The sequence below is a fragment of the Podarcis filfolensis genome (assembly GCF_964270895.1).
Source record: "Podarcis filfolensis genome assembly, chromosome: 14".
Classification (NCBI taxonomy): Eukaryota; Metazoa; Chordata; class Lepidosauria; order Squamata; family Lacertidae; genus Podarcis; species Podarcis filfolensis.
In genome coordinates this window covers 14,245,875-14,269,402 of record NC_139616.1, presented here as the reverse complement: position 1 = coordinate 14,269,402, position 23,528 = coordinate 14,245,875, and the positions used below count along the sequence as shown (strand labels likewise).

Here is a 23,528-nt window from a genome sequence, read left to right as displayed (position 1 = left end):
TCATTCCCTTCTCCTTGTGCCCTCAATCTTTCCCAACATCAGGGTCTTTTCCAGGGAGTCTTCTCTTCTCATGAGGTGGCCAAAGTATTGGAGTCTCAGCTTCAGGATCTGTCCTTCCAGTGAGCACTCAGGGCTGATTTCCTTCAGAATGGAGAGGTCTGATCTTCTTGCAGTCCATGGGACTCTCAAGAGTCTCCTCCAGCACCAGAATTCAAAAGCATCAATTCTTCGGCGATCAGCCTTCTTTATGGTCCAGCTCTCACTTCCATACATCACTACTGGGAAAACGATACTCACGCCTTTGGAATAGAAGACTGTGTGTTGGTCAGCGCGCACACATAAAACAAAACAAACCCCAAACCGTGTTTATGGAAGGCAATCTTACTCGTGATCGCCAAAGAAACAGAAGTTTGAGACTCCTGATCTCCGCTTCTGGGGGAGACAGGCGGGCTGGAAATCTGGAGAGAGAAAGTGAGCGTGAGCGCGCGCTCCCGTCTGGCTGGCTGGACCCGCCCCTCGTTTGGCAGGAGCCGGTCACTTTTTGCGCCGGTAACCAGGCGAGGCGCCTCAGTGCGCTCGGCGCGCTTGGGCAGAGAGGAGCGACGAGCTGGCGCCGGGCGTCGAGCCTCCCCAAGGCGCCGTCGAGACCATGTTCCCGGGCTTGTACACGGCGCTGGCGGGTTTGCTGCTGCTGCCTCTGCTGGTGAACCTGGCGTGCCCTTACCTCTTCCAGGATTTGGGCTTCTTCTTGCAGCTGGTGCGCGTGGCGCAAAGGTCTCGCCGCGCCGCCTCGCGCGTCCCACCGCGGACGCTGGTGGAGGTGTTCAGGCAGCGGGCGCGCCAGGCTCCCCAAAAGCCCATGCTGCTCTTCCGAGACGAGGTGTACACCTACGAGCAGGTGGAGCGGCGGAGCAACCAGGTGGCGAGGGCGCTGAGGGAGCACGCAGGGCTGCGGCAGGGCGATACCGTGGCTCTCTTCCTGGGCAACCAGCCCTCCTACGTGTGGATGTGGCTGGGCTGCGCCAAGCTGGGCTGCGCCATGGCCTGCCTCAACTGCAACATCAGGGCCAGGTCCTTGGTGCATTGCTTCCAGTGCAGCGGCGCCAAAGTGCTGCTGGCCGACCCAGGTGAGAACATCCTCTTCTCCTCCCCCCCCCCCCCCCCCGCAGCTGGTAGTGGCTTAGTTGCTCTGTCACCAGCTCCTGCCAACCTAGTAGTTCGAAAGCACTCCAGGTCATAGCTGTCAACCTTCCCTTTTTTTGCTGCAATTTCCCTTATCCCAGCGCCGTTTTGCGCTGCTATCCCGGATTGTTAGATATCCCATAGACTGTCCCCAGGACAGGTGAGGCTGCTGATCCCTTATTTTCGATGCTGCTGATAACCTTATTTTCAAATCTGAAAGTTGACAGCTATGATTCCAGTGCAAGTAGATAAAAAGGTACCGCTGTGGCAGGAAGGTAAATGGTGTTTCCATGCGCTCTGGTTTCCATCACGGTGTTCCGTTGCACCAGAAGCGGTTTAGTCCTGCTGGCCACATGACCCGGAAAGCTGTCTGTGGACAAACACCATCTCCCTTGGCCTGAAAGCGAGATGAGCACCGCAACCCCATAGTCGCCTTTGACTGGACTTAACCGTCCAGGGGTCCTTTACTGTTTTTTAACCTTTTTTTAATGGCCGCCCACCTAGCAGTATCCATGCCTTTTAGGGCCCCTGCAACCAAGGATCAAAAGAAAATTACAAACAACCTTTCGTAGTTCAGCGTTACCCCACTAGAGCACTCCCACGAGACCTCTCCAGATACGAAACTTTCTGTGAGTTAGTGCGTTGTGTTTTCCCACCCAGCCCTGATCCTAGTAGAATATTCGCGAGTAGCTGATTGGAAGCTTTATTAAAATGGTTGGTTGGTAAAATCAAGAATGTATTAGGAGATAATTTGTGAGGACCCCTCCGGAGATCTCGACTGCCTAGAGTGGAGGCCTCCACAGGGTTTAATCTAGCACTGGCGGCTAGAGTGATGGGCAGGGGTGCCGACTTGAATAAAATATGGGAGGGGGGCAGGTAAGCCCCACCCTGATATAATGGATTGCATGATGTGTCACTGTGTACATGATGCGGCAATGCTCATCAACTCTGGGGGAGCCTTGGCCCTCTCAAATACAGTGGTCCCTCAGGTTAAGTACTTAATTCGTTCCGGAGGTCCGTGCTTAACCTGAAACTGTTCTTAACCTGAAGCACCACTTTAGCTAATGGGGCCTCCTGCTGCTGCCACTGTGCCGCTGGAGCACGATTTCTGTTCTCATCCTGAAGCAAAGTTCTTAACCTGAGGCACTATTTCTGGGTTAGTGGAGTCTGTAACCTGAAAGCGTATGTAACCTGAAGCGTATGTAACCTGAGGTACCACTGTATTTTATGGGGGGGAGGTACCTCAGCCCCTAGGAATTGGCTCCTATGATGGTTGGAAACCCATTCAGAATCCCACAGCGTGACCTTGGGTCATGCACACAATCTCAGCTTTAGCCCACCTCGCAGGGGTGTTGCGAGTATGAGCTCCCAGAAGGATGGTGGAGCTGTGTGTGCTGAGCTCTTTGAAGGAAGAATGAGTAACCTGGTGTTGCACACCATCAAGTCAATAGAAAACAACCTTTTTCAAAACCAGGTTTGAGGGAGGGAGCCTTGAAGCACCTGTCTTTCACTTTTGTTGCCTCTGATCAATAGGTTTTGCAATAATAATAATAATAATAATGATAATAATAATAATATGATGTATTGTTCATCTGAGGTAATAGAAGAACAAGAAGCGGTTGGGTGCACATTTGAAGAAAAAAAATCCTCACGCTCATCATAAATGTGAGGTTCCACAAGATTATTCACTGTTTTGACAGCGATATTGTGCCTTATTAAAATGCAGGTGGCACTTTTAAACTGCTGGCTCCTATGAGTGGCACTGCTTCCTATTATTAAGCTTCATGCTAGGCAGCAGTTCCACAGGTGCAACCTTTTTTTTTTACTTTGGGTATGGAGCATGGTATCCCCTGTTGCATTTCTCTCTCGTGTAGCTGTGAAAGGGATAGGAGACTTTCTGGAGAAAAGAGGTTATCCCTACCAATAGGGTGACCTGAATAGTTGCCATTCCATATCTTTTATTAAGCTCTATCAGCAGTTTGACATTGGGTCAGTGTGAGTAGTGAGGGAGAGCAAAGGTACATTTACAATCATTGGTCGTAGATACAGGCTCATTAAGAAGCAAGAATCAGTTATGACCAAGTATCAATATGACTTTCAGTGGCAAAGAGAGGACTGATAAGTGAAAATCCAATAATATATATGAGAAGAACCACACTGAAATTTCTAAGCAGCCATCCAAACTGAGTGAATGGACAGTGAAATGTGAGGTACAATTCAATGTAAACAAGTGTAAAGTGATGCATTTGGGGACTTATTATTATTATTATTATTATTATTATTATTATTATTATTTTCATGTATATATGCCCATGGGGTCTCACCTGGAGGTGACAGATAAGGAATGGGATCTGGGACTCATAGTCAATAATTTAATGAAGGTGTTCACTCAGTGTGCAGCGGCTGTGAAAAAAGGCAAATTCCATGCTAGGGATCAAATTCCTTCTTAGGAATCATTAAATTAGTTATACAAGTCTGTGATGGTTGCCTTGCCTCAAAAATGATACAGTGGTACCTTGGGTTAAGAACTTAATTCGTTCCGGAGGTCTGTTCTTAACCTGAAACTGTTCTTAACCTGAAGCACCACTTTAGCTAATGTGGCCTCCTGCTGCTGCCGCGCGATTTCTGTTCTCATCCTGAGGCAAAGTTCTTAACCCGAGGTACTATTTCTGGGTTAGCGGAGTCTGTAACCTAAAGCGTATGTAACCTGAAGCATCTGTAACCCGAGGTACCACTGTATTGTAGAGTTTTAGAAGGGTTGGAAAAGGGCAACCAAACTGACTAAGGAGACAAAGAAACCTTCCTATGAGGAATGAGTGCAACATTTTGGGTTTTGGAGAAAAGGCAAGTAAGGGGCGACAGGATAAAGGTGTATACAGTTATAAATGGCATGGAGAAAGTGGATAGGGACCACGAGGATCATCTAGTCCAGGGGTAGGCAACCTAAAGCCCGGGGGCCAGATGCAGCCCAATTGCCTTCTAAATCTGGCCCGCGGACAGTCTGGCAATCAGCATGTTTTTACATGAGTAGAATGTGTCCTTTTATTTAAAATGCATCTCTGGGTTCTTTGTGGGGCATAGGAATTTGTTCATTTCCTCCCCCCAAAATATAGTCCAGCCCCCCACAAGGTCTGAGGGACAGTGGACCGGCCCCCTGCTGAAAAAATTTGCTGACCCCTGATCTAGTCCAGCCCCCTGCAATGCAGGAATATGCATCCATCCCATGCAGGGATCGAACCCGCAACCTTGGCATTATCAGTACCACGCTGTAACCATCTGAGCAAAAACTTTCCCTCCGTCTCTCATAACACTAGAACTTACAGAAATCCCAAGAAACTGAATGTTGGGAGGATTTAGAACAGGCAAAGGAAATACTTATTGGCACAGCCCATTGTTAATGTTATGTACTGAAGTTCCCACCCTGGGCCAGCAGGGGGATACTGTAGATAGTTATGCAAATGAAGGATCGAAAGTGTCGTTCAGTGATTGGATAGTTTTAGAAAGTTGTTACAGTAACGTGGTACTAGAGCTCTATATAAGCAGGCTGACTGAGCCCTTCAGTTCAGTTCTGTCCTGGCCTGTGAATAAACAAGAGCTGTTTGAAGAATCGCTGTGTCGTCTGATATGTTCACCCGCAACTTAACAGTTGGAATTCACTGCTGCAGCAGGCAGTGGTGTCCGCCGATTTGGATGGCTTTTAAGAAAGGATTAGGCAAATTCATGGAGGAGAAGACTATCAATGCTACCCTTGAGGGGTCTGCTCTGCCTCCATGGTCAGAGGCCATATGCTTCTGAATACCAGCTACTGGAAATTGCAGGAGGGGAGAGTGGTCTTGCATTGCTTAAGGGCTTCTCATAGGTCTCTGGTTGGCCACTTTGAGAACAATGCTGGACTAGATCAGCCATTGGCCTGAACCTGTGGGCTTGTCTTCTGTCCCGCCACTTAGCTGTCGCCTAGGAAATGCTTCAGCCGCCCTATTTCTGTGTGTCAGGTGGCTATTGAAGGCTAAGGAGCAGAGTCAAATAAAAATATGGCAATCTTAGTCATGTAATGTGAATAATATACAGTCGTACCTTGGATCTCAAACGCCTTGGCCCCTGAAGAAATCGTTCCCGAACGATCGAAACCTGGAAGTGAGTGTTCCAGTTTTCAAAAAATATTTTTGGGCAAAAACACATTAGCAATTTCTGCCCGGACACTGCTTCCGACTGCAATATTCTGGGAAATTCCAGACATATGGCATCCCTACTTTAGCCAGACTAAAACTCAGGATCTCAGTACAGTGGTATCTCGGGTTACAGACGCTTCAGGTTACAGAAGCTTTAGGTTACAGACTCCACTAACCCAGAAATAGTACCTCGGGTTAAGAACTTTGCTTCAGGATGAGAACAGAAATTGTGCTCCGGCGGCACGGCAGCAGCGGGAGGCCCCATTAGCTAAAGTGGTACCTCAGGTTAAGAACAGTTTCAGGTTAAGAACGGACCTCCAGAATGAATTAAGTTCTTAACCCAAGGTACCACTGTAATTAAGTTGGCTCCTACAGCTGCATATCTTTTGGTACGACTTGCCCGTACGTTATTGGGCAAACATTTTATGTATTTTGCATTATTTATTGTTGTGTTTCCTAGTTTTAAATTGCTTTCCTTTATTGCATTTTCTCCTGTCACTTTGAGATTTTGAAGTTTCAAATAAAACTATGTGTTTTAGAGGGTGCATTTCTTGTTTGAATGCATTTCAGATGGGAACATGTGTCCCTAATGCGTTTGGTTTTCGCTTTATCTGATTGAAGCTTTCAGCTGTTCCATTTATTGTGCTAGGACTTGCTTCTGTATACAGTGGTACCTCGGGCTACATACGCTTCAGGTTACAGACTCTGCTAATCCAGAAATAGTGCTTCAGGTTAAGAACTTTGCTTCAGGATGAGAACAGAAATTGTGCTATAGTGGCGCGGCAGCAGCAGGAGACCCCATTAGCTAAAGTGGTGCTTCAGGTTAAGAACAGTTTCAGGTTAAGAACGGACCTCCGGAACGAATTAAGTACTTAACCTGATGTACCACTGTACTTTGATTAGGGTCAGAATGTTAAGCGACATTTTGGTTCTGAGATAAGAGTTTGGCTGGATCTTTGTCATTGAGCTGGAAGTGTCAATTCAACAAATAAAAGTACAAATGCGTGTAACCTTATATGTTGTGGCCTAGTGGTTAGCGTGATGGTCTAGAGGGATGGGGGTGGCGCTGTGGTCAAAACCACTGAGCCTCTTGGGCTTGCCGATCAGAAGGTCAGCAGTTCAAATCCCCGCAACGGAGTGAGCTCCCATTGCTCTGTCCCAGATCCTGCCAACCTAGCAGCTGAAAGCATGCCGGTACAAGTAGATAAATAGTTCTTCTGTGGCAGGAAGGTAAACGGTGTTTCTGTGCGCTCTGGTTTCCATCACGGTGTCCTGTTGCGCCAGAAGTGGTTTAGTTATGCTGACCACATGACCCGGAAAGCTGTCTGTGGACAAACGCCGGCTCCCTCGGCCTGAAAGCAAGATGGGTGCCTTTGACTGGACTTAACCATCCAGGGGTCCTTTACCTTTACCTTTAGAGTGATGGTCTAGGGCAGTACTAGATTTAGGGCAGTGTGAGTGGTTCCCCCACACTGGGTGCTGAGCCGAGGAGATGCAAAATTGAGAAGATCCACTCGGGGTCACCAATTTTTGGCCTTGCACGGGGCGCCATATTATGAAAGATTACCAAAGTCCACCTCTGGGCTAGGGCCTGAGAGACCAGTGTTCAAATTCCCACTCGGCCACACGAAGCCTGCTTGCTCACCTTGGACCAGTCACTATCTCTCAGCCTAGCCTACCTCACAGGGCTGTTGTGAGGATAAAATGGAAAGCACAATACCTTGAGCTCCTTGGAGGAAAAGTGGAATATAAATAATAACTAAGCTTTCTTTAAAAAAAATCCAAACAGACAGAATAGTGAGATTTGTAACAAGAATATATGCCTGGATACTATCATACAAGTTTAAACAAGTTTTGTTTGTTTTGAAAAGTGCTCTGGAAATGTTGGAAGTAACCTGTTATTGGGTTAAAACAACTTGCAACCTCAGGTTTACACAGGTAATGGTAGTAACTTAAAAATAGGAGGCAGAAGGTGCCACTTGTTCTCTGTTAAATAGTTAGCAGAGATACCTTGTTTGAACGTTAGCCTGCATTTTCTTGTAAACATGCCCACATTGCTGATATATCCGTATCTACATGAGATAATGGATAATTATCGTTGTTTACTTGGCATAAAGTATCAGTTTTAAAATCCTACCTGTGGAAAATGAAGGATTAGACAATGACCTGAATTAAGAAAACAGAACTACAAACAAGTTACCGAGCAAGTTCATCTGATACACTGATGGTCTAATAACAGCCTCCCTGTGCCAATCATAGTTTCTGGAAGTGCAATGCAGTTCCTCCCTCCTTTCTCTTATCTGCCCTTGTAATTGCTGTGACCCGAGAAAGAGAAACAATAGTGTGTGTAAATTATTTACTTGAGAGCATCTTTTGCCAAGGCAGAATCATAGGCTGTAAGCTGGTTGGTTTTTGCAAAACTCCTCTCTCATATTCAGAAAGGAGGTAAACCTAACATTGCTGGTGGGGGCTTCGATGGCTGAATGCTCTTTATTACAGCATTTTTATTTATTGTTTTCTTTATTAGACTTATATATCGTCCTTCTCCATGAGATTTCAGGGCGGTTCCGACCCCCAAATTCCTCTAACTTAGCTAGAACTCTCTCTTCGTACATGCTACAGAAATATTTTGAATGGGGAAATATTCAGTTAGATGGGCCTGCAGTGGTTACATCCAGACAGAGTTTTACCACCTCAGATTGCCAGAAATCAAATTAGAAGAACCAAGGATGCTGTGCAGGGCCAGAGTCAACGACAGTGGTACTTCAGTTTTTGAGCATCTCAGAAGCCAAATGTTTCGGTTTTCAAACGCCGAAAACCGGAAGCAATTGCTTCCATTTTCGAACGCGCCTTGGAAGTCAAACGGCTTCCATGGCGTGTTTTTCCATTTTCTCCATTGACTTTGGAGATTGCCCTTTGTGCCTAGGTTGTCAAACATTTCGGAAGTCAAACGGTCTTTCGGAATGGATTGTGTTCAACAGCTGAGATACCATTGTATATGCAGTATCTGCCTTTTAAGGTTTCTATTCTACTCTTCTGCTTCTATTCTGTTGTTACATTAATACTTTACATAACAGCAAAATGTCCCAGTACCTTGTTCCGAATAATGGTACTTCTCTTGTTAATGCTGTCTGGCATTTGGGTTTGGAGCTTTACTATCTAACGAGACCATTGATCCATAAAATGAAAGCAATAATCAATGTACTGTACTATAAAATAAATAAGACAGCATTGTAAATGATAAAAATTATCATCCACACAGTCACAAAAACAAAATAACTGTAAAAGCTTCAAAAACAAAAATACAAAATAAACAGCAAAAACCAAAGCACCAAACTTAATTCATTCCGGAAGTCCATTTGACTTCCAAAATGTTTGAAAACCAAGGTGCAGCTCCTGATTGGTGCAGGCACCCCGTAAACAATAGCCAACAACCGTATCAGATGTTCAGCTTCCGAAAAACGTTCGAAAACTGGAACAATTACTTCCAGGTTTTTGGCGTTTGGGAACCAAGGCGTTTGAGAGCCAAGGTACCACTGTACTAAATGTACGAGCGAAAATGCTTAAGTGAACAATGCTATGTGATGATCATGTAGGAGACAAAAGGGAGGAATAAGGGTGCTGCCACAGAGAAGGCCCTGCTGGAGGTCACAACCGCACCCCTGAGCCATACTCATCTGTGTCACCACTTCCTGTTTGGGGAATGCCTTCCAAAAAAGAGAACCATGCTCACAGTCTCTCATGCAGGGTGGAACAGGAGCACACAGATAACCGCGGATAAATTTTCCATGTCATTGTGGGAGCCTTTCAGAAACGATGCATGAAAGAGGAAGGAAATTCCCTGGGATATTGCGTCACCCTCCCATTGGAAATAGCTGACATACGCAGGTGGGGGTGGAGAACCCTCACACTTGATAATGAACAATCTCATGAGGGTCCTTCTAGTGACACACAAATCCAGGCATCGTGCAATTTCAGATTGTTAGGAAACACGCCGGCTAGCCTTTTTCCAGATGTATTGTGAAAATATGACACCTGTGTTTCTGATACCTTGCAGTATTTTGCCTTCCTTTATATGGCACCACTAAATATTTGTGTAAATAAATTTGGCAAGATGTTTGCTGTGGACCCTGTTACAGTGGTACCTCAGGTTACAGACGCTTCAGGTTACAGTTGCTTCAGGTTACAGACTCCGCTAACCCAGAAATAGTACCTTGGGTTAAAAACTTTACCTCAGGATGAGAACAGAAATCGCACGGCGGCAGCGGGAGGCCCCATTAGCTAAAGTGGTACCTCAGGTTAAGAACAGTTTCAGGTTAAGAACGGACCTCCAGAACGAATTAAGTTCTTAACCTGAGGTACCACTGTGTATGTGAGTGGCATTTAACTGTAACTTGATGACCTGCATTCTCCTTTTCACCAAAAGCTGATCTCCCACGCAGCTTGCAGGTTTTGTTCTGTGCTACTTGTCCGCGGATGGCACTGTGGGTTAAACCACAGAGCCTAGGACTTGCCAATCAGAAGGTTGGCGGTTCGAATCCCCGCGACGGGGTGAGCTCCCATTGCTTGCTCCCTGCTTCTGCCAACCTAGCAATTCGAAAGCACTCAAAGTACAAGTAGATAAATAGGTATCGCTCTGGTGGGAAGGTAAACAGCGTTTCCGTGCGCTGTTCTGGTTCGCCAGAAGCGGCTTAGTCATACTGGCCACATGACCCGGAAGCTGAACGCCGGCTCCCTCAGCCAATAAAGCTGAGCGCCGCAACCCCAGAGTCGGCCATGACTGGACCTAATAGTCAGGGGTCCCTTTACCTTTACCTTACTTGTTCCGCCATTGTGGAAATGAGCAACGGCACATGACTTTTCTGAGGTTTCAAAGCTACACCTCCTGAAATTCCCTCCTTCTACACAACTCTTTTCTTTTTCCTTTCCTTTTTTTCCCAATCTGGCCATGCTATGAAGAGTACTGCAAAAACATTTCAGAGTAAAACATCACAGCACAAACCTTTATTGAATAATGGGCCTTTCCCCGCCTTCAAGTAACCATTTCTTCTCTCCTCCTTAAAGAATTAGCATCAGCCATTGAAGAAGTGCTTCCAGCCCTGAAGGAAGAGAATGTGACTATCTATTACTTAAGCAGGACCTCTGAGACAGAGGGGATCGACAGTTTCATTGACAAAATGGATGCTGCTTCAGATGAGCCTATTCCAGTGTCCTGGAGATCAAATGTCACTTTTAAAAGTCCTGCCCTGTACATATATACCTCTGGGACTACAGGTACAGTAATTTTAAAAAAACCCCACAAATTAGGGATTCCTTGGTCTACAGTCAACCCTATGCAGAAATAAGTCCTGTTTAGTTCAGTGGGGCTGATTTCCAGGGAACTGGGTGTACAGAATTGTAGCTGGCTTATTTTATTCACTGGCTGGTTTTAAAATATCTTATGAGGAAATCTAATTGACATATTGCAAAACATATTGCCTGAGGAAAAGGACAGTGTCTCCAAAGTGTCTGAAACTTGGGAGACAAAACTGTAGCTGTGCATTAAGCAATGTGGTAGTTTGCAAACAAAAGCATATGTAAGGCATGGGCGTAGCCGAGTGGGGTCAGGAAGGGGCAGCTGCCCCCCCTCAAAATCAGTAAAAATACATAGCTAATTGAGGTTCTCCCCCCTGCCCCAACAAAAGGCCTGCCCTCCCCCCCCCCAACAAAAATCCTGGCTACACCATGGATGTGGGACTGCTGTACTAACAAAAGAGAGCATTGTGTTTTTTTTTGAATGGCTTCTGTTGGATGAAAAAAAAAACCAGTAATACCTGTCAGGGAACTGCCATCGGGAGAACTGGAGAGGAAGAGACTCACAGAGGCTGGCAGAGACTTGTCAGCTGATGAGGGAACCAGCAGGGGGAGAGAGGCAGTTCCAAGGGATAGTGAGTCGGAAGGAGGACTCAGAGACAATTCCAGCGAGAACAGCGAGGAGGTTTCGGGACCTCCTATAGGGACGCCCACTCCTCGCCGGAAATTGTCATGTAGAGAGTCCAGAAGACGTGTTTCCGTTAAGGAGCTTTTATGCTGGAAGAAATTCCGTAAACGCCCACTGTCGGATTCTGCCAGCGACTGACGGAGCCATGTTTATGGGGCTCCGTTACAGACAGTGGTTTGTGGACTTAGCCAAACACTGAGGGATCAGTAACTTTACGCACAAGCAGCTCAACATCCCATCACAGCAATCCGACAGTCCCTGAAAGCAGCTTGTGCAGAGAAAGCATCATGAGCGACCCAGCCGGAACCGGAGCTGCAGGAGGAGCTGGAGCCAGTCCGAGCCTGGAAGAAAGGTACCGGGTGTTGGAGGTCCAGCTAGCGCTGCAAACGGCGAGGCTCGATGAGAGGAGGGCTCAGGATGCAGAAAGGGCAAAGGCCCCCCCACAAGGAAGAAAGATGCCAGGATTGGTGCAGAAGTTTGGGGGGGATCCCAGGAACTATCAAGCCTTTAGGACAGAGATGCAGTATGCTCTTAATCTGCAGTTTGATGACTTTCCCGACGAGGAATCGCGAGTGGCGTTTGTGGTTAGCCATCTCGAAGGGGGGGCGAGAGACTGGGTTAGACCCCTGATGGCAAGGCATGATGAAGTCTTGAAAGACGCACGGAAGTTTTTTCGCGCCATGGACCTGATGTTTTCCAGCGAGATTGAACAGGGAGTGGTGCGCAGACAGTTGATGGCTTGTAAACAGGGGAGCCGATCTGTCCGTGAGTACTGGACTGAGTTTACTATGCTGATACACAGATTGGGGTGGGATCTGTCAGCGGAACCCATTCAAATGCTTTTTGAAGAGGGACTTTCTTCGGCTGTGAAAGATGAACTTTCCCGGGCGCCCAGGGCGGAGTCTATGGACCAGCTGATCAAATCAGCGTTGACCATTGGAGCACGCCAGGAGGCTAGAGCCTTGGAGAAGCGGGAAGGGAAAGGGGAGCGTTGGAGAGATTTCCGCATTCCAGAGATTCCGGAGCCAACTTTCCCGCCCGCAGAGCCGATGGAAGTTGGAACAGCGCGCGCGCGGGCAGTTTCAAATCCCAGTGAAGGGCGGAAGAAGGAGGGGAAGAGCCCCAAGAAATGTTATCTCTGCCAGCAGCCAGGTCATTTTGCCAGGGTCTGTCCACAAAGAAAGGAATGTCAAGGGATGGCAGGAGCTGTTGGGGGGAAGGAGGAGGAAGGGCAGGACCAAGTAAAAGCCAGCGCCTGACTGCCACCATCAGGGCACAGCAGTCAGGCGAAGGAGCAGTAAAAGTGCCCACGCCTGAACCTCCGAGACCAGCCCTAGTGATAGAGGTGTTGCTAGAGCTGCCAAACGGACATCCCTTAAAGATAAGGGCGCTATTGGACTCAGGCAGCTCCTGTAATTTTATGAGCAAGGAATTTGCAGCAGAACACCAGATACAGACTATCCCTTTAAGCAACCCCTTGCAGGTGACCACGATCGATGGGAGAGAGCTGTTGGGAGGAGAAGTCAGCTTACAGACCGTCCCAATGGTAATGAGGGTAGCCAGGCACACCGAAAGAATAGCGTTCAATGTGGCCACCTTGGGAGGGGCTCCCATTATTTTGGGGATGAGCTGGCTAGCGTTGCATGATCCGCTAGTGGGTTGGCATCAGAGAGTGGTCTCCTTTGGGTCAGCACATTGCCTAGAACATTGCAAAGAGGGCAAGGCTCCAGAAGGGGCAAGAGCCTTTCTAGCAGGAACAGAAGTAACGGACAAAAGAAAGGTTCCCAAACAATACGCTGACCTGAGCCAGGTCTTCAGCGAAAGGGAAGCAGACAAACTACCACCGCATAGACCCTTTGACTGCCAGATCAATCTAGTCCCTGGAGCCCAGCTCCCTGTGGGCAAGCTGTATGCCATGTCAGACAGGGAAATGCAGGAGTTGAGGGAGTTTATTGACAAAAACCTGAAGAGAGGTTTCATCAGAGAGTCCAGAGCGGTGGGGGGCAGCCCAGTGTTTTTTGTGGACAAAAAAAACACGGATAAGCCGAGATTGGTCGTGGACTACCGGAGCCTAAATGCCGTGTCGGAACCAGTGGCTTTCCCTATGCCCAGGATTGATGACATTTTGACCAGGGTGAGGAAGGGAAAGATTTTTACTAAACTGGACCTGAGGGGGGCATACAACCTGATACGGATAAGGGAGGGGGATGAATGGAAGACAACAATGTTCACCCCTCTAGGGGCTTTCGAATATGTCGTTATGCCTTTTGGATTACAAGCAGGCTCAGCATGTTTTCAATCGTTCATGAACCACGTCCTGGGACCTCTGCTCTACAAGAATTGTGTGGCCTTCCTAGATGACGTATTAGTCTATTCAGAGAATGAGGAGCAGCATGTAAAGGACGTCAGAGAAGTGTTGAGCCGACTGCAAGCAAACCAACTGTGGGTGAAATTAGAGAAGTGTCAGTTTCACACCAAGGAGGTGGAATTCCTGGGGTACCGCTTGTCAGACAAGGGATTAGCCATGGATCCAGGCAAGGTCCAAGCGGTACTGGAATGGAAGACACCGAAAACGAAAAAGGATGTGCAAAGATTCTTAGGGTTTGGGAACTTTTATCGGAAGTTCATCAAGAACTTTGCCCACTTAACGGCTCCCATCACGGACTGTCTCAGCAGCAAGAAGAAGTTTGTTTGGACAGCGGAAGCGGAGCAAGCATTCGAAGAATTGAAAAAGGCCTTCGCTTCGGAAGAACAGCTCCTGCATGTGGATTTGCAAAAACCCATGAGAGTGGAGACTGACGCATCAGACCGGGCGGTGGGGGCGGTGCTTCTTCAGCCGGGGAAGGATAAGTCGGAGTGGAGACCGTGTGCCTTCTTCTCGCGGAAGTTAAACAAATCCGAGAGGAACTACACGGTATATGACAGAGAACTACTCGCCATTCACGAAGCGTTCCGGAAATGGAGACACTTACTAATTGGGGCACAACACAAGGTGCAAGTATGCACAGACCACAAGAATTTAGAGTACTGGAGAACGGCACAAGTGCTCAACCAACGGCAAGTGAGATGGGCACAGGAGTTCTCCAAATTTTATTTTGAAATTTGCTATGTGCCAGGCCCAGAAAACGTCAGGGCGGACGCTCTCTCACGCAAACCAGAGTATTTGGAGGGGGAGGGAGCACCCGAAGAGAGACATATCATCCCAGAGGACCGCTGGGTGTGTGGGGCGGCGTTGGTGGGGCAAAGGGAACTGGTAGAGGAGACGCAGAATGATGAATACGCCCAGAATAAGCTCCGAGGTCTAAGGAGGGAGGGAGAAAACTCCGGAGGTTTTGAAGAAAGAAACGGGGCATTGTATTACAAAGGGGCACTATATATACCCGAAGGGGAATTGAGAGGGAGAGTACTCAAACAGCTGCACGACAGCCCCACAGCAGGGCATTTTGGGCAACACAAAACCATGTGGTTGGTTACCAGGGAATTTTGGTGGCCCAGGGTGAGGGAAGATGTAAGGGAGTATGTAAGAGGGTGTGACCAATGCCAGCGAGCCAAGGGAGAAAGGCGGGCGCCGGCGGGGTTATTAGAACCGTTGCCCACACCAGAAAGGCCATGGGAGGCGGTATCGATAGATTTTATGACTGATCTGCCGAAATCCAAGGGGAAAACCGCCATACTGGTCGTAGTAGACCTGTTAACTAAGATGGGCCACTTTGTAGCGTGCTCACATGCAGTCACGGCGGAAGAGACAGCTAAATTGTTTGTAGAACATATTTTTAGACTGCATGGCGCCCCCTTGAGGTTGATCTCAGACCGGGGCAAACAATTCACGTCCAGGTTCTGGAGGAAGCTCATGAGCTTACTGCACGTGGAGGTCAATTTTTCGACTGCCCGGCACCCAGAAACCAACGGGCAGGCGGAAAGAGCAAACGGTATCCTCCAACAATACCTGAGGTGTTATGTCAATGACAGAGAGAACGATTGGGTGGAAAGGTTGGCGCTGGCGGAATTTGCCTACAATAATGCGGAGAATGTGTCCACCGGGATGAGCCCCTTTTTGGCTAATTATGGGTGCCACCCCAGGGCATTTCCAGGGGGAGGAGGGGAGAGATGGAGCGTCCCAGCCGCCGAACAGTTTGTAGAAGAAATGGAAGCGATCCATCGTCAACTTCAACTCAACTTAGAAAGGGCCAAGGAACAATATAAGAAGCAGGCAGACAAGAACAGAAGGGAAGGTGAAACCATAAGGGTGGGGGATCAGGTGTGGCTGTCAACCCAAGGATTGCCGTTCAAGGGGGGTTGTAAGAAATTGAGACCCAAAAGATTGGGACCATTTGAGGTCATTCAACAGGTTAACCCAGTGGCTTTCAGACTCCGGTTACCGAACCACATGAAACTGCACCCAGTATTCCACAGGTCATTGCTGTCACCGTATAGGGGGGGAAATGAAGGGGTTTTCCCACGGGGACCAGTCTTAGAAGAGAGGGAAAGCAGCAACCATGTGGCGGAAATCCTCGACTCCAGGTGGAAGGGTCATCAGGTGGAGTATTTGGTGGCGTGGGAAGGGGAACCGGAGTCAGAAAACACCTGGGTGACGGCAGAGGAAGTCAATGACGAGGTCTTGATTGAAGCGTTCCATCAAAGGTTCCCCAGGAAACCTCAGTCAGTAGCGAGGTTCCGGAGGGAGTACTTTGGCACCACCGACGAGGAGGAGGAATTGGAAGGATTCACGGGGTCTGAGTTGGAAGAAGGAGTAGATTCCGATGAGGATGAGTACTTAGAAACCCGAAACAGCAACCGGTGGAGGAAAATGTTCGAGACTTCGGAAGATGAGGGAAGTTCTTTCAGGGGTTTTGCTCCCTCGCCTCCCGCAGAGGAGGGGAAAGGAGGGGGTGAAGGGGGCCCTGGAGGGGAGGTGGATGTCAGGGAACTGCCATCGGGAGAACTGGAGAGGAAGAGACTCACAGAGGCTGGCAGAGACTTGTCAGCTGATGAGGGAACCAGCAGGGGGAGAGAGGCAGTTCCAAGGGATAGTGAGTCGGAAGGAGGACTCAGAGACAATTCCAGCGAGAACACCGAGGAGGTTTCGGGACCTCCTATAGGGACGCCCACTCCTCGCCGGAAATTGTCACGTAGAGAGTCCAGAAGACGTGTTTCCGTTAAGGAGCTTTTATGCTGGAAGAAATTCCGTAAACGCCCACTGTCGGATTCTGCCAGCGACTGACGGAGCCATGTTTATGGGGCTCCGTTACAGACAGTGGTTTGTGGACTTAGCCAAACACTGAGGGATCAGTAACTTTACGCACAAGCAGCTCAACATCCCATCACAATACCCCATGTTGGAGCCAAGCTAAGTTGGCTACATTTTAGTCCCACTGAAAACAACCGACAAACGTTAATTATGGCTATCTCTTCAGTTCCCAAAGTTGTTAACAATCAATCTTCTCGGGGTATCCTGGAAGTGGAAGAGGAGCCGCCTAACAACTTGAGGCACCCTTAACGAACTACAGCTCCCAGAATTATTTGGGGGAAGCCACAACTGTTTAAAGTGGCATTATGGTGCTTTAGGGATGCGGGTGGCGCTGTGGGTTAAACCACAGAGCCTAGGACTTGCTGATCAGAAGGTCGGCGGTTCGAATCCCTACGACGGGGTGAGCTCCCGTTGCTCGGTCCCAGCTCCTGCCCACCTAGCAGTTCGAAAGCACGTAAAAGTGCGAGTAAATAAATAGGTATCGCTCCAGCGGGAAGGTAAACGGCGTTTCCGTGCGCTTCTCTGGTTCGCCAGAAGCAACTTAGTCATGCTGGCCACATGACCCGGAAGCTGTACGCTGGCTCCCTCGGCCAATAAAGTGAGATGAGCGCCACAACCCGAGTCGGCCACGACTGGACCTAATGGTCAGTGGTCCCTTTACCTTTACTATGGTGCTTTAAATGCATGTTGAGAATGTGTCCCAACTTAGCCTTCTCCCTAACATGGGAGGTTTTTTTGTTTTTTTTGTTACACGAACGGAGATTTTAATAATGAGGATAAGGTGTAGGAGATGAATTGGCATATAAAGCCTTTTCTGGTTATTAGAGGTTTGGAAATCGTTATAGAAGGTTCATAGATGTCACTGCCCTGTACAGTGGTACCTTGGAAGTTGAACAGAATCCGTTCCAGAAGTCCGTTCGACTTCCAAAACATTTGGAAACCAAGGCGCAGCTTCCAATTGGCTGCAGGAAGCTCCTATAGCCAATTGGAAGCCGTGGAAGCCCTGTGGGACGTTCGAGTTCAAAAGAACACTCATTTCCTGGTTTGCGGCGTTCAGGAGTCAAAATGTTTGACTTGCAAGCATAGCTGTCAACTTACAGATTTGAAAATAAGGGACCAGCAGCCTCGAAAATAAGGGATCAACAGCCAAAATAAGGGATTTTCCAAGCACAGGTATGTTCAACTTCTGAGCCCGTCCGAGCCAAAGGCAGAAAGCCCAGCCAGCAGCCAAATGAAGCCTCAAGCGGTGGTTCCCACAGCGCAGCAACCCACAAAGGGGATGCAGCAAGGAAAACCACTGTCACCTCTCCGCTGGGAAGCGCTGAGCAAAGGCGAGTCCCCAGGCAACACGGCCAATTTGATTGGCACATGGCATGCAAGCTCCACCACCCCCAGTCGTTCTTAGACTCCTTATTGGGTGAGCAACGCAGCCAAGCAACACAGTTGGAGCCTCCTTCCTCCCTGGCTGGCAGGGAGGGAGGGAGAGGAGCTGCTTCCTTTGAAACCCGGGAAATTTAAGGGACATCATCAATAAGGGACAGCAGCGGGACATGGCGCTGGGATAAGGGAGTTTCCCGCCAAATAAGGGACGGTTGACAGCTATGCTCGCAAGGCGTTCGAGATCCAAGGTACAACTGTACTTGTTTCCCGTCTAATGAAAAACAAAACTTTTCTCTTCACACAGGTCTCCCAAAAGCTGCATTGATTACCCATGAACGCACGTTATTGGCCTGTGGTCTGATCATTGCCAGCGGTGTTACTTCAGCAGATGTTATCTATACCGCTCTGCCACTCTATCATAGTGCTGCCCTTTTAATTGGGGTACATGGCTGCATCCTGCAAGGTAAGTGGGGCTTAGTTGGATTAATAACTTGACTTTGTTTTGGAAAGCGTGTTCTCCTTCATGGAGAGCATATGTTGCGGTGGGGTCTTACAAGACATCCCACTGTTGCTGGGCGGGTAAAGGTAGTTAGCCACCATTGCAATTGGGCTCCTCTTGTCGTTGGGGAGAATTTGATGTTGCCATTTAATGATTGACAGCCAAGAAGTTTTATATTCCCTGCGCACAGCGTTGAGCTTCCTCTTTTTGCTGCGCGCATCAGATTACCCGCCCACCCTCCCTATATTTAGGGTTGTTCGCACTGACCTTGCTATGCCTGTCGTGGGGCAGGGGCCTGGTAGGAATTTTGTCCATTTGGCTGATTGGCTGGTGCCATTTGGTTTTTGCCTACCGCGTAGCAAATCGTCACAACTTGTAAGGTTGCGGTTAGGCATTGCTTTTTATGAACTGGTCGGTGGAGGAGCATGGATTGGCTGTGCCTGCCCCTCCAATGCTGTTGCTGCAAGGGTATTCTGTTAAAGGAATCCAGGGGCTCGCCATGCTTTTGTCCGAACCCCTGTCAAGGGGCTAGGGCCACGCAAGAGCCCCTGGGAGTATTTGGGGAGAGGTGAGGGCATGGTTCCCAGCTCCATCTTTCTCCCCAAAATGTTTTCCCTTTCTTACTTTCGCGGGCGGGCGAATGTCAGTCTGTCCCCAGGCGGGGACAGATAGTCGCAACCAATGCCTAAGCAACCACTCACATTTTCTGTACAGTGGTACCTCGAGTTACGTAGGCTTCAGGTTACATACGCTTCAGGTTACAGACCAGAAATATTACCTCAGGTTAAGAACTTTGCTTCAGGATAAGAACAGAAATCATGCTTCAGCGGTGCAGCAGCAGCAGGAGGCCCCATTAGCTAAAGTGGTGCTTCAGGTTAAGAACAGTTTCAGGTTAAGAACGGACCTCCGGAACAAATTAAGTACTTAAACCGAGGTACCACTGTATTTTAATAAAGTTGTGGCCAAAATTATGCCAAAAACCTTAAACAAAAAATTCTGTGTGAATTGTGTTTTATTGGGGTGGTTTGGGGACCTCGACACGCAATGAGCTTCCACTGTAGCATGTTTACTCGGCTTCTAGCCACCGCACTGAGCTAGGAGTGTAGAATCAGCATTTGTTGGCCCTTGCCCTAAAATCCTAGGGGATTTTAACATCCATTTTAACATCCATTTTAACATCCATGCCGACACGACCTTACAAGGGGCCGCTCGGGACTTCGTGGAAAGCATGGCCTCCATGGGGCTGTCCCTGAATAAGTTTGGCCCAACTCATAGTCATGGACATGCCTTAGACCTGGTGTTCACCTCTAGTGACGTGGGTGATCTGACACTAAGTAAAAGTGAAACAAAAGAAGTGCCATGGTCAGATCACTTCCTGGTGCAACTGGACTTCTCCGCGACCCTTCCCCTCTGCAGGGAGGTGGGACCAATTCGGATGGTCCGCCCCCGCCACTTAATGGATCCAAATGGTTTCCAGAGAGTGGTAGGGGATGCTTTATCCCATGTTGATGGCCTTTCAGCTGATTCCCTGGTGGCCCGCTGGAATGCGGAGTTAACCAGGGCTATCGACTGTCTGGCTCCGAAGCGCCCTCTCCGATTGCATGGAGCCCGGACAGCCCCGTGGTTTTCTTCGGAGCTGAGGGCGATGAAACAATCGCTGAGACGGCTAGAGCGTCGGTGGCGGAAAACTCACTCCGAATCTGACCGGACACAGGTTAGAGCTCAACTTCGAGCCTACCAAGTGGCGATAGCGACGGCGAAGAAGACTTTCTTCACCGCCTCTATTGCATCTGCAGAAAATAGTAGCAGGAGACTCTTTCAGGTGGTTCGCAATTTAACGGAACCACCTTTACCACCGGGGCCTTGTAAAGACCCCAAGATCTCCTGCAACGATTTTGCAAAGTTTTTTGCAGATAAAATCACTCATATTCGGAGGGAGCTAGACACCACCGTGGGAGCAGGGCTGGGGCGGGAGAGTGCTAGAGCTCTGTCTGGTCAAGTTGCATGGAATCAAGTTCAATCCGTTACCCCCGAGGATGTGGACAGGCTGCTTGGACGCGTGAAACCAACCACCTGTCTCCTTGATCCTTGCCCATCCTGGCTAATAAAAGCAAGCCGGGAAGGGCTGGGCGATGGGCTCTGCGGGGTGGTGAATGCTTCCCTCTGTGAGGGAACATTCCCAGATCCGCTGAAAGAGGCGGTCATTAAACCGCTTCTTAAAAAACCATCTTTAGACCCGGCCAGTATGGCCAACTATCGCCCAGTCTCAAATCTTCCATTCTTGGGCAAGGTGATTGAGCGCGTGGTTGCTGAACAACTCCAGGCACGCCTGGAGGATGCGGACCATTTGGATCCCTTCCAATCAGGATTCAGGCCTCATCATGGGACTGAAACTGCCTTGGTCGCGCTGGTTGATGATCTCCGGCGAGCTAGGGACAAAGGTGAGAGTTGTTTCCTAGTTCTGCTGGATCTCTCAGCGGCCTTTGATACAATCGACCATAACATCCTTCTGGACCGTCTAGAGGGGCTGGGAGCTGGGGGCACTGTTATGCAGTGGTTTCGCTCCTTCCTCCTGGGCCGTGTTCAGAAAGTGGTGGTGGGGGATGAGTGCTCAGACCCCTGGGCCCTCACTTGTGGGGTGCCTCAGGGTTCCGTCCTCTCCCCCATGCTTTTTAACATCTATATGAAGCCACTGGGAGAGATCATCAGGGGGTTTGGACTGGGTGTCCATCAATATGCAGATGATACCCAGCTCTACCTCTCTTTCAAATCAGAACCAGTGAAGGCGGTCAAGGTCCTGTGTGAGTGCCTGGAGGCAGTTGGAGGATGGATGGCGGCTAATGGATTGAGGTTGAATCCTGACAAGACAGAAGTACTGTTTTTGGGGGACAGGGGGCGGGCTGGTGTGGAGGACTCCCTGGTCCTGAATGGGGTAACTGTGCCCCTGAAGGACCAGGTGCGCAGCCTGGGAGTCATTTTGGACTCACAGCTGTCCATGGAGGCGCAGGTCAATTCTGTGTCCAGGGCAGCTGTCTACCAACTCCACCTAGTACGCAGGCTGAGACCCTACCTGCCCGCGGACTGTCTCGCCAGAGTGGTGCATGCTCTGGTTATCTCCCGCTTGGACTACTGCAATGCGCTCTACGTGGGGCTACCTTTGAAGGTGACTCGGAAACTACAACTAATCCAGAATGCGGCAGCTAGACTGGTGACTGGGGGCGGCCGCCGAGACCACATAACACCGGTCTTGAAAGACCTACATTGGCTCCCAGTACGTTTCCGAGCACAATTCAAAGTGCTGGTGTTGACCTTTAAAGCCCTAAACGGCCTCGGCCCAGTATACCTGAAGGAGCGTCTCCACCCCCATCGTTCTGCCCGGACGCTGAGGTCCAGCGCCGAGGGCCTTCTGGCGGTTCCCTCATTGCGAGAAGCAAAGCTACAGGGAACCAGGCAGAGGGCCTTCTCGGTAGTGGCGCCTGCCCTGTGGAACGCCCTCCCATCGGATGTCAAAGCGATAAATAACTACCTGACATTCAGAAGACATCTTAAGGCAGCCCTGTTCAGGGAAGTTTTTAATCTGTGATATTTTAGTGTATTTTTGGTTTTCTATGGAAGCCGCCCAGAGTGGCTGGGGAAACCCAGCCAGATGGGCGGGGTACAAATAATAAATTATTATTATTATTATTATTATTGCCCCAATCGTTCCTTCATATACATTTCCCCGAAGGTACCTGGGATCTTGACGCAAGGGAACAGCTCCCACACCACATGCCCTTAGAGGCTCTTGGAGAAATAACCATGGGTGCAAACAGACAGAAATATGTTTTGATGGTGCTCATTCAGGGACAATACCGTTTGAACTGAGTGGAAACAAATTAGGATTTTGCTGCAGGCGTGGGAACTTCTTGCCTTCCTGGATATTGTTGGGAGTTCAGTTCCCATCATTCCTGCCTATTGGTAGTGCTGGCTAGCACTGGTGACAGATGGGAGTCTTGACAATATCCAGAGGACCACAGGTTCCCCATCCCTCATTTAGTGAGTTGTCCTTTTAAAACCTTGATTGCGTTAGCTTTGACCACGCCCTAAGCCAGTTGTTTGTACCTTTTCCATGCACGGCCGATTCACAGGGTTCTGAGAATTTCAGGAGGGTGTAGTAGGCCTGAGGAGTTGATCTATAAGTACAATTTCCAGGGAGGGACTATGTGGGTGTGTTTACGATTACCCATCACACAGGCTCAAAGATGGCGGAATGAGTTTTTAGCAAAGTGTCTGCTCAACGGTTCTGCGTTACTACACACAACACTTTTACGCAGGGGAGCGTTCAGAAATGTAGGCCTGTATTCTGAATTGGTGCAGTCCAGAATTCTGCCACCCAGTCCTGTACATGGGCTCTCAGACAGGAATGTGCAGTCCTTCAGGACTGGTTGCAGTTTTCCCACAGCAGCATCAGAAGATGATACACACCATACTTTTCTGTGTATAAGACTAGGGGTTTTTTACTCAAAAATAATGTTTGAAAACAGGGCTCGTCTTATACATGGGCCGGGTGATTGGTTGCAGCCCCCAAAATAGGGGGCGTCTTATACACAGGGTGTCTGTTATACATGGAAAAATACGGTATATCCTTCAATAGGGGTATGTATGTTAGTGTCTAATTCCACTGCCTCATTTGCTTGTAGGTGCTACTCTTGCATTACGTTCAAAATTTTCAGCTACCCAGTTTTGGGATGACTGCAGAAAATACAACGTAACTGTCATACAGTACATCGGAGAGGTGCTTCGCTATTTATGCAATGTGCCCAAGGTAATTTATTTCTCTGACATCTCTGTATGTGTGTGTGTGTGTGTGTGTGTGAGAGAGAGAGAGAGAGAGAGAGAGAGAGAGAGAGAGAGAGAGAGAGCTTGTACGGATATTGTTAGAACTGGTCTTGATTCAATGCCTTATTTATTTATTTATTTAAAGTATTATATCTATAGTTTGTTAGCACTTGTGGCTTCTGTAAAAAATAAATAAATTGTACCTTCACATGAGCTTGAAAGAGGCCCGTTTCTTAGATGGCGAAATTAATT

At 48.6% G+C, this 23,528-nt stretch overlaps 1 protein-coding gene across 1 annotated transcript in view; it reads left to right on the top strand.

Moving 5' to 3' along the window:
* The first annotated feature begins 518 nt into the window (after positions 1 to 518).
* The window catches only part of SLC27A2 (solute carrier family 27 member 2), a 43,804-nt gene continuing 20,794 nt past the window's right edge, over positions 519 to 23,528 (top strand). The window contains exons 1-4 of the mRNA XM_083586592.1: positions 519 to 1,127; positions 10,416 to 10,625; positions 18,264 to 18,422; positions 23,138 to 23,262. Coding sequence (XP_083442718.1) covers positions 650 to 1,127; positions 10,416 to 10,625; positions 18,264 to 18,422; positions 23,138 to 23,262 — 972 coding nt within the window. The 5' untranslated portion in view covers positions 519 to 649. The remainder of the gene's footprint in view (positions 1,128 to 10,415; positions 10,626 to 18,263; positions 18,423 to 23,137; positions 23,263 to 23,528) is intronic.